At 36.5% G+C, this 11,965-nt stretch overlaps 1 protein-coding gene across 4 annotated transcripts in view; it reads right to left on the bottom strand.

Moving 5' to 3' along the window:
* BEND7 (BEN domain containing 7) overlaps positions 1–11,965 on the bottom strand; it is a 143,504-nt gene continuing 131,539 nt past the window's right edge. For 2 of the 4 annotated variants that reach the window (XM_027838902.1, XM_027838905.1), the window contains exons 8-9: positions 9,044–9,097; positions 1–2,601 (exon numbers count right to left, since the gene is read on the bottom strand). In XM_027838902.1, the coding sequence (XP_027694703.1) occupies positions 2,540–2,601; positions 9,044–9,097 (116 nt within the window). In that variant the 3' untranslated portion in view covers positions 1–2,539. The remainder of the gene's footprint in view (positions 2,602–9,043; positions 9,098–11,965) is intronic. The other 2 variants (XM_027838903.1, XM_027838904.1) reach the window with 2 other exon arrangements.

Raw genomic sequence — 11,965 nt, 5'->3', positions numbered from 1 at the left:
TTTAACTCTTTTTAATACATACAGGAATCTGATACATAAGCAAGAAATATGCATGTTCAATTAAAGTAATTTATTGTTTTCTTTCAGAACGGACGTAAGGAGCTTCTCAGGAATTGATATCACAACACAATGTTATACACCATTTTCACAACTAGTCCTTTGTTGAATTTGTTTTAAAGAACATTGTAATTTAAAAATATCTAAATATTTACATATTAATAAAACATATGTACATAAGATTGAGACATTATCCATGTGGATATGGAATGATTTTTCTTAGCGAATAAAGCCTATAAAAGATTTCTGAATAAAGTCTGAACAGTAGTCACAGTAGGTAAACACAAAAACAATTTAAATTTACAAAACATTATTTTACGGTTGCAGTTTTGCAATATGTAACTCCAATTTGTGGATTCATTGCAATTAATTTTGGGTTACAATAACCCCCACTCCTCCTGAAGTACTGAAAATTCCAAGCCATAGGACAAATGATTACTCCAGCCTCAGAAGGAAATAGTTTAGAAGGTTCATGGTACACATTTAACAGATTCCATGGTTCCAAAGCAACCATTTTCACCTTCACTAGCAACATATTCATTATATTTTAATGGAGTTGAAAGGTCACCAATTTATCTTTTAGATTCCATTGAGAACTATTTCCTTCTGAGAAGCAGAAGACAAATTTTCAAAATATGTGTCACAGAAAAACAAAAGCCCTTGTTTCTAGCTCTTCAATTAGACTGTCTGGTTAAAAAAAAAGAAGAAGAAGAATCAATTTGAGAAAAGAAGCTTATGCCGAAATTTAAAAGGAAAACTAAAAGGTGTGTCAAAAACAGCTTCTCTGGATTATCTCATCCTATGAAAACCCCTCAAAAATATTCAAGGTGTAACTGTAAAGTAGTAAGATTGATTCCATAAGCTATGCAGGAAAAACCAGTCTCATTACTTTATAGTTATACTTAGTACTCACATTAGTTCACTGGCTGATGATCAAAATGGAATAGTAGTTTATCTATGAGTTCTCCTCTTATCTCACTTTAATTTTGCAGTGTGGCCTAGTAGAAAGCACAATGGAACAGGTATCAGGAGACCGGGGTTCTAGTTGGGCTCTGCCACTAATCAGTTACGTGACCTGCCACATATCAGTTAGCCTCTCTGACTTCAGTTCAATGACTCAGAAAGAGAAGGGCTCAGACTAGATGATGTCTGAGGTTCTTTCCAGATTACCACTAGTAAACTCCTTGAAATCAGAGGTTGTCTCCTTTTTGCTTTTGCATATCCAGCACAATTCCTATCACAGAGTAAGTACTTAATAAATGTTTATTGAACATTCTATGATTCTATGAAATAAATATTGGTGAAATATATTGCCAACATAACTACTGATGAAATGGAGGGTCCACACCTTAAAAATTAAGGTTAATTTTTAGCCCTTCTGATCAGTCTGCCAAAGTGCCAGAAGCAGCACTTATTTCCAATTTTATTTTGCTTTATGTAGTAGATGTGTTTCTGAGAAGTTATGTATAAATAAATAAGCTCACTGTTTGTGAGTCAAATCTGTTTAAAATGCATTAGCTTGTTATCTCAAGAAATCCTGTGATAAGTACTTTTGTAAAGTGAATAACCATCTGCCAATTTATATTTTCCTATAAACCCAGATTTTAATATTTTGAGTTTGCTTAAACTGGCTGCATACCAATACTAAAAATCAAACAAAACACAATATTTCACTAAGTGTCTTCGTGGCTAAGGTGGAGTCCACATAATGTCCAAACAAGTGCAACTCAGTTTAAAAAAAAGTCCATGAAATTGTTGTGTGGTGGTTTTTTAGAAGGCTAATTATAAAGATTGACTAAAATTTTCAACTTCTGATCAGCTACCTTTCCATCATGTAGACAGAGCCCAGACCTCACAAATAGTTGCTATTGCTCAAAAGATTTCTCGTTCCCAAGAACAGAGATATCATTAGCACTTAATCTGTTCCAAAGTCTCACTTTAGTTCCACTGATAACAGAGCTAGCTTGTTCTAATAGATAAGAGCTATCTGGTCCCCCAAAAGAAAACTTTATCTTCTAAGCCAATAGAGGTCAAGTTTATTTTGGCTTTCAGCAGGGTGCTCTCAGCATAGGACAATTGCCAGTCTTCTTCATCTGTACTCTACATCTACATAACTTAAGTTAAAATAAATATGCAGCATTACACTGTACACAATCACTTGGAGGAGATGAAGGGGAAAAAAAAAAGACAGAAAGAGAGAGAGAGAACTGTTCTTATTACAATGGATACCAAACTAACTGGATAATATATGGGGCTTTCAAAGAATAACAAATCAATTCTAAAGATGATGAAGAATCTTGAAACAAGTTGATGGCTTGATTGTCCATGTTACAGAGAAAATATGTGAAAACAATTCAAACTTGAAGGTAAAACTTTATAGAACATCCACATGGTGCAGTAACCTGAAATGCCTACACAGATCTTAGAGAAATCTCCAAACAAAGAGTTACATTTGCTAACAAAACACCACAGAAATGAAAGTCTAGGCAGTGAGATCTGGTTCTATGTCTTCCATCTTCTCTGTCCTGGTTTCAAAAATATTACCTAAAACACAGGCAAGAAATAAAAAAGTAACTTCTATGATGAACAATATGGTTATTTTCTATAATAGAACACAAAGCATTCTTAGGAGGTAAAACACTTTATTGGTTAGGTAGTATCAGAAGCTGTTCACATTCTTCTTTGAGGAATAGTGTTGTTAACCGTGCTTTTATTTTTAGTGACAGAAGTTAGCAACTGGAAATAATACTTTTTACAGGAAGGATCATGAGTGTGGATGACAGTTTTTATTAAAACAAGCCCAAATGGACTCTCACTGAAGTCTTCCTGAATCCCTACTCATCTCCTCTCTGTCCAGTCACAAATAATCTCTCCCTACGCTGAAATAACTTGGCATTTTGGACCTCTCTTGCTGTACATTCACATCCTTTGTCTTTTCATTATGCAAACACTTCATCACCACCACTACAATCTAAGTTTCTTGAGGACATGGATTATGTCTTATTTGTGTATCCCCCTTGTACTAGGATAGTTGTCATATTGTGCTATGTATTCAATGAATATTTGTTGAATGAATGAATGATCCTACAAAGCCCCTTTTCCTCAGATACAGAAGCTGTATCTTAAACATTAGAGATGGGCTGTTCCTTTTTACTTCATAAATTATTTTCAATTTCCAAATTACTTTTCAGTTCCCTGATAGCTCTGGTGGGTAGATATAGCTTACACATAGATGTGACTGAACCTGGGTCCACACAGGCAAAGAAAAGTAGAGAATTAGATAATTATGCAATGAACAGACTTCTTATCTAGTTAATTCAACTTCCTGTACTTCTTTGTTAAGGAATTATTTTTACTGCGATTATATGGATAATTGTTTTAATATTTTGCCTCAGCTATGGAGATACAGCCTATTTTATATTTTTCTCTATAAGACATCTCACCATATTTAATAATAATGACTCACATTTAGTTATTTGTTAACAACTTGCATTTATATTGTGCTTTAGGCTATGGAAAAAGTAATCTCCTATAACAAATCAGTAAATTAGATAGTGTAAATATTTTAGTCCTATTTGACAGATGACGAAACTGAGGCTCCCAGATATTAAATGTCTTGCCCACGATAACAAGGTTAGTTAAATGTCTGAGATGAAATTTAAATCTGGTTCCCTGACTCAAAGTCTAGGGTTCTATCTGCCATACCATGCTAACTGTTGGCTTGGATTGTCTGCTGTAGCTTTTATTCCCTTAAGAGTTCCTTCATTCCATAGCTTCCGTAACCATCCCCATATTCAATCAAACTATGAATAACTTTGTTTCTGCGTTGGAGTTAACAATTTTTAATAATTGATTAGTATAAAAGTGTTTTTTGTTTTTCTGTATTTTCAGTTGCATGTGTTCTGAAGTCTGACAAAGGAAAAATAATCCTGTAAGTCTTTATTGAAAAAACTCTATCGTTTTTTTATTATAGAGAAATCTTTCTTATAATGCTTCAAATGTTTTCTTCCATGAGATGGCACAAAATCAGCAACTGCTGCTTAATATACAAAGCTGTTTTATGTAATATATAAAAATACATGTGATTTGATCACTGCCTGATGGCCTGTACATTTTGCTTTTGCTCTGCTGAAATTCTAAGGAAAAGAATAATAAGTATATATTGTGATTAAGATAGTCATAAGAACCCTTAACCACCCTCTCAGTTTCTTTTTTTTCTTTTTTGAGGGAAAAGAACCTACGAGGTGAAGATGGCATGTTTTACCTCTAAAACTCAGAATGTGTTTAATTTAGTCCAGTCTGGAAACAAGATAACTAAGATGCTTATTAGACAACTTAGGACATTGCTATTGTTCCAGAACTACTTTTCATCTTTCTTTTTGTCTATCATAGAGTCAATCTTAGCATTAAATCTCATCTAGAGTGAATAGAAACTCTCTTTTAAGATTATCTCAGGATGTACAAAAGAAGGAAAATAGTTAAAAACTAGCATAATACATGAAAATGTATTGAGTAGTGACACTGGAATGAAACAATGGATCTAACGTGCATTCAATTCAATGTACATTTATTAAGCACCTACTATTTTTATGAAAGGAACTCTACAAGGTTCTGGAGATACAAATACAATATTAAAAACAGTCCCGGCCCTCAAGGAACTCACAACCTCCTAGAGGGAAAGGGGAGAGCATTAACACACAAGTGGGGTTAGGATCAGAAAACACCTCATGTATATATGGCAACTGAGCTAAGTCGAACTTGAAGGAAGCTAGGGATTTTAGGAATTACCCACCAGACAGGGCATGCCTATGTCCTGGAGGTCAGAGAACAGCAAAGAGGTCCCCATGGCTAGGTGAAGAATACATGAAGAAGAAGAATGTGAAATAAATCTGAAAAGGCAGCCAGTTTGTACAGGACTTTCAAAGCCAGAGGCCTTTATATTTTATCCCTGAGGAAAAATAGTCAGTGACAGGTCAGATCTTAGTCTAAGACAGTATTTTGGCATCTAGGGTGATGAACTGGGGAGAAGATAGACTAGAAACTGGAGAACCACTAGGAAGCTGTTGCATAGGGCAGAAAAGAGGTGATAAAGGTCTTGTTAGAATGTGCCTACATCAGTAGAGAGAAGGAAAGAAATGGGAGAAATGTTATAGGGGTAGAACCAAAGACTTAGCAAATGATTGGAATGGGGGGTGGGAAGGTAAGGAAGAGAGAAGAGTGAAGAGTGAAAGATAACTCCTTGAATAGGAAGAATGGTGTTGTTCTCCACAAAAATATGGAAGTTAGGAATGAAAAGAAGTACATTTAGTGGAAAAGATAATGAGTTCTCTTTTGTAAAAGCTGAATTTGAAAAGCTTGTATAAGGTAGAGATGCCCAAAAGGTGGTGGGTGATGTGGAGAGAGATAAGACCTAAATCGGTAGATATGGTAGTTACCTGCATAGAAATAACAACTAAACCCATGAGAGTGGAAGGCATCACCAAGAAAAGAGGTACAAAAAATAAGATGGCCCAGGACAGAGCCTGGGACATAACCAGTTGAAGAGACTGAAAAAGGATAGTTGGCCAAGTAGGAGAGCCAGAAGATTAATGCCATGGAGATTAGTAGTCAAAAGCTACAGAAAAAGCTGGAAAGCTGAGGACTGAGATGAAGCTATTGGACTTAGCAAATAATAGATCTCTGTAAACTTTGTAAGGAGAAATTTCAGTTGAGTGGTGGGGTTGGAAGCCCAATTATGAGGAATTATAAGAAGTGAATAGGAGGTGAGGAAACTACAGGCAATGAGTGTAAAAATTTGGCTGTGAAAAGGAAGAGATATATGGGAGACAGCTTCTGTGGGAGGAGATAGGAATAGAAAGGGACAACTCATCAATTGGGGATGATCGGGCTGGCTTGGGCTACTGTGATTCAGTCACCCCCTTTGAGCTAGGCCTCTAAAATGGGGTCAAGTTGCAAGGCTGACCATTTTTGCCCCTTTCTGTAGAGATTCAGAAATTATAACAAAGAACAGATCTGGATTCTGGTAGAAGTAGGAGTAGGAGATGAACATGTATTCTTCTTTCCAGAACTAGGAATGAACTAGTTGCCTTGTGCCAGAGGCAACAGCAGCCACACATACTCTCACTCAGGAGGCGCAAGAAGAAAGTTCTTGGACTCTTAGAACTTGACTTCAGCTATGAAAAGGCAGCAGCGTAACCCCTAAGTCCAAGAGATTGAAACCTTGGGGAGAACTAGAGGGATAAGGGGTAGAAATTCCTGAACCCTCCTTGACCCAGTGTTGATTTCCTGGAGAATGTCAAGTTCTTCATGAGTTAGTCTGAGTACAGTGTTCAGTACAGTGCCTGGCATATAGTAGGCACTTAATAAATGTTAACTGACTGATGAGGGAGGTGACACAGATTTCTAGAGAGAGAGAATAGAGAGTTTCTTGGTAGCATAAGTCTCAAGTTTGTCTCTTTAGCAATTCCAAATTTGAATATTCTAGAACCCATTCTTCTAGAGAGAGAATGGGGAATAGCTAGACAATACCAGTCTCTTGGAGAGAAAAGGACTGAGCATGTGGCCCTGAAGCTAGAGGAAAGGGCTGAGTCATGGTATGGATGAACACAGACCTGAACTGTCCCTTCTATTACTATGGTAAGATATTTAGCCAGTATGCAGCTGATGGGAAGGGAATTGCCTTTTCAAAAAACCCAAATTTGTTTTCCTTCTAGGGGAGTCCAAGCCCATAGGGTAGTACCATAAATCTGCATCCCTAGAGTAAACACATGACTCATCAGATGAGAAGTCCTAAACCTTTTCTGTGTCATGGACCTTTTGGGAAGTCTGGTGAAGCTTATGGACCCCTTTTCAGAAGAATTTTTTTTAAATGCATAAAATAAAATACACAGGATTAAAAAGAAAACTAAATATATTGAAATACAGCTATCAAAATAAAACAAAACAACAATACAAATCAAGTTCATGGACCCCAGGTTAAGAATCTCTGCACTAGAATGAAAGTTGATGGGGTAGCTCTCTAGCAAACGCAACTATTTCCATTCTAAGGGGACTTCAAATCAGGTTGGTACTATGAGTCTGGGAGAGTAGGGCACTGGGTAAAAAGAAGGGACTCAGAAAGAGGGAGAACTGTATTGTTCATGGGCTTTAAGGTGCCTTATCTGCATTTTTCACTGTTACCTTAAAAGCTTTTATGGGAGCTGGGGACCTTTTTATCTTCATCTGTGGAAACCTAGCCATAAATATATTTCAGCCATTTTTTAAGGTTCCTAAAGAAAATTGGAAATAAATGAGCCAAAGAGGTAGAATTATTATTATTATTATTATTATTTTTAGTGGATGACTACCTCTAAGAGCAGGCCTGTATAAGCCTGGAGGACTAGAGTAGTGGGTACATATTCAACTGAGACTATGACCTTAGTGTCTAGGGATTCTCCCCTCAAGTCACACTAGTGAGAAGACATGCAGCTTCCATGTGCCTCTTTCCCAAAGCAGTCATTGCTGGCTCCCAGAAGAGAGGCTGTGGGCATGCTTCCTCATCACCTATCCTTTGACTCAAACATACTCTTGATTCTATTGCCAGTTAGAACTCTTTGAAAACAGGCCCAAAAGGGCCAGCCAACTTATGGGGCCTGCACAAAAGGATAACTGTTCTGATCCACAAAATTCCAAGCCAACTAAATCACCCTCAACTGATGAAGCTTGAAGAGGTGTCACAAGTCATGCCTCACTAGAAGTTGCCCAGTTCTTTCAACAAGTTATCACTGGGTATGTCCTACATCCTTTAAATGGAGATGGAATCAAAGTTCTCCCTAAAGGGTCATCACGCTGCCTATCAACCTGTTCATTAGCCCAGTGGTGTCTTCCACATGCAGGAGATCTGAATATGTTTTTGGGCATCAAGGAAGGAGCAAATAATAACAATAATTGACAATTTATATAGCACCTTAAAGTTTATAAAGCACTTTATACATACTATGTCATTTTGACTTTATAACAATGCAGTTGGGGGGTTCCATGAGTGTTAATAATTCTAATTTTGCACATAAGGAAATAGGTTTAGAGAGCTTAAGAGAATTCATGGTCACACAGTTAATAAATGCCAGAGGCAGAATGTGAACCCATATCCTCTCCTGATTCCAAGTGCTGCACCAACTATATTTACTAAACCACACTGCCTATTTAAGCACATAAGTGAATAGATAAGGAGAGAGTAAAGATTAGAACTGTATATATGTGTGTGTGTGAGTGTGAGTGAGTGAAAGAGAGAGAGAGAGAGAGTTGAAAGGACAAGCTTCCAGAGTAGATGGGAGGTGATGGGAACAAAGGCACGAGTAGAAGAGACGGCCTTTCCAATGGGAAGAACTACCGTTTCCTCAGAGACTGAAGCAATGAAAAAGGAAGGAAGATGATGCCAAGGGGCTTTAGTTGTAAAAAAGGGGAACAGAGGCAATTCACAAAGGATGGACTAATTCAGTTGTGCTATTAAAGAAACTACCACCCATGTCATATCAATTGGCACATTAAATTTCCTGATCAAAAAGTAGTATTTATTGAACATCTACCATGTGTCTAGCAACAATTTATTCTTTAGAACCATTTGATAGCTATTGTATAGATATGGACTAATCACAGACACAATGGAAGTCATCTTTCCAAAAACAGATGATTTTACTAGGTTTAAAAAATATCAAGGTTTTGTGGGTGAAAGCAAAAGCCCATTTCTGGCCTGTAGAATATCAAATTTGTTCTTTTGAGGCTTTATAAATATGCATCAGAGTAAGAGAAAAAACTGTCAGATTTTCATGGTTTTTTACAGCCAATGTGAAAAAACTCCCTGGATACATTCAGAACCTCTGATAACAAGGGGGCTTTTATAAAATCAGTACACTCAAGCATCTGCATCGCTAATATTAAAAATATTTTCCATTCAAATATTTTTGCACTGTATTTTCCAGCAGGTGATCAAAATGTAAATGTATTTTACCTGTTGGTGGTACAGAAATGCTGTCCAGTTTTTCATCACAGTCAGCTACCTCTGCTGGTTACAAACATAAAACACAAATCTCATTAGTTTCAAGGAACACATTCATTTTACTGAATACAGTAATGAAATTAGAAAACTGCAATATACATAACAGTTTTCACCTTCTTTCTTTAGTTGGGTTTGCTCCAATACAATAGGTTATGTTAGTACTGAAACAAAGTAATTTTCTGACAATAATACAAAAGAGATCTTAATTTAGTAAATAAATGCTGGACAACTTTTAAGAACCTACTCAACACAAAAGTTATTTTATATTGTTTTCCTTTAAACAAGAGTGTAAACAGGAACAGATACTCTGATTAAAAATGAACAGACCTGCTCCTATCAACGCAAACATCTACCCTACTCAAAGCATCATAAATTTCAAGGTATGAAGTCAATCTACCATTTTGCTTTGTAGTGAGGCAGCTTGGAATACTGCATGAAGTCAAGAAGACTCCACTTCACATTCTGCATCTGACACACTGATTACCTGTGTTAACATAAGCAAGTCATTTGCTCTCTCTGATCCTCTATTTCCTCATCTGTAAAATGGGGTACCTGTTGAACCTACCTCACAGTACTTTCATGAATTTCAAATGAGATGAAGCATTTAAAGTCTTCTGCAAACTTTAAAGCATTATATGGATGTCAATTATTATTTGGTCCTTGAAGGTGATCTTCATGCTAATATTCTGAAGTAAAAACTAAGCCTTTACATACATACATACATACATACATATAAACACATAGTGTATGTACATCAAATGTTACATATGTTTATGCATGTATAAGTGCATATATATATAAGCACATTATACACACACATACACACACACACACACACACACACACACACACACACACACACACTCTCTCTCTCTCTCTCTCTCTCACCAAAATTAGTTACCTTATTTGGATGTTTCGGTAGAATGAATCTAGTACTCAAAAGTGTTTAAACTAATTCAAATTAGCCTGTGTGGGTACAAGGCTCAAACTGTAATAAATAAAACCTAAACAGACCTTTGGTAGTCTAAAGGAGATATACCATGGATAGTTTACATGGACTCCCCAAAATTGGGATGGTTAAAACATGTCAGCGGACAGGTGAGAGGGCTGAATTCCACTTACCATCCCCAAGAAAAAATTCTGGCAAATAAAGCTCTACCTTATAAGAGGGATGACTGAACATTTTAACTCTTAGTGCAGTCTGCCGGATAACAACATTCAGTTAATTTCTATCTCCCTACCTTTCAACTTACCTTTTTAGTCTTTACCCTTCTGCCTTAGTGTACACTCATGCCAACTTTGCTAATGGACTCTAACATGATATGTTAATAACTAAGGAGAGAATAAATTCTCATGAAAACCAAAATTATGCTAGACAGTGGATAACATCCTCCAATCCACTGACTGAGGTCTTCCTTTAAATTCCAGTGCACAGGGGATTACTTCCTTAATTGCTCCAGAGAGAAGTTATCATTCCTTTATTGAATCTCTTATGCCAGCTTACCCTCTCCTATGCAATAAAACATTTCTAACTTGAATCACAGTTATCTATGTACATGCAATATCTCTCTCTACCAGATTCTAAGTACTATAATTTAGCATTCAGTGGTGTCTTCCACATATAGATGTTTAATATATGTTTGGCTGAATTATAAAGACATTAAAAAATTTCAGCCAATCTTCAAAGGATTCTTTCCACCTGCAGTCTGAAAATACAAACTATTTCCCATCCCTGATTTACAGGTATCTCATCTTGCTTAAGAGTTTCCAGGAAGCCTATAGTTCTAGAGAAACACTAAGGTACACAAAAGAAAATTCCTGAGTTTATTCTGTTAATTTATTGGATTTGAACTTTTTCCCATTCTGCTTTGAATAGTTCAAGAAAATTGCACACCAGCCATTTTGATCATTTCTGTCATATCTTCCATGTACCAATTCAAGTAATTCCTGCCTACAATCTCCTACTGAAGCCCCTTTACTTCTGATTTACAAAGACTTCACTGCTCAATGCATGTGCATTTAAGAGGACTACCCCAGGAGTTCAGTCAAATGGCATCTGTAACAGATCACAGGATCATGAATTTGGAGCTAGAAGAAACTTCGAGTTCATCAAGTCCAACACCCTGATTTTACAAATGAGGAGACTAAGACATTGATTCCTTAAGTGATATACCCAGAGTCACACAACTAATAAGTGTCTGAGACAGGGTTTGATCCCAGGTTTTCCTAAGTCCAGCACTCTATCCACTATACCATACAGCCTTCAAGTAATAAATTGATATAAAAACAAATTAATATTACATCTTTACTACCTTTAAACAACCTTGACTTAGACACTGGTGGGAAAAAGGATAATGGTTTTCTCTAGTTCACTATCTCAATACTTTATCCACCTCTTCATGTAGCTTTGACTTTACTGGACATTTGCCCCCTCATTGCACACTAACATACAGCAAGCAGCAGCTAGGGGGCCCAGTCGGCAGAGCACTGAGCATGGAGTCAGGAAGGTCTGAGTTCAAATCCAGCCTCAGATACTTTGTAGCTGTGTGAACACAGGCAAGAGTCCTATCCTCTGTTTGCCTTACAGTTTCCTCATTTGTAAAATGGGGATCGTAATAATAACATCTACCTCTCACAGCTGTTGTGAGGATCAAATAAGATAATAATTATAAAATACCTAGCAATATGGTAAACTCTATATAAATGTTAGTTATTACTAAGGGATGAAATTATCCCAAAGAATGAAATAAGAATAAGAAGAAAAGGAGTAAAGATAGTAATGTGGGGTACTTAAGAAACATTGGTGGATGAGTGACTGAAAGATAAGGGAAGAGGAGCAAACATTAAAACAAGTGTATTGAATGTGGAGTTAAT

This window comes from Vombatus ursinus, unplaced genomic scaffold, assembly GCF_900497805.2.
Source record: "Vombatus ursinus unplaced genomic scaffold, bare-nosed wombat genome assembly UNPS02014830.1, whole genome shotgun sequence".
Taxonomy (NCBI): Eukaryota; Metazoa; Chordata; class Mammalia; order Diprotodontia; family Vombatidae; genus Vombatus; species Vombatus ursinus.
This window is presented reverse-complemented; position numbering and strand designations above follow the sequence as displayed.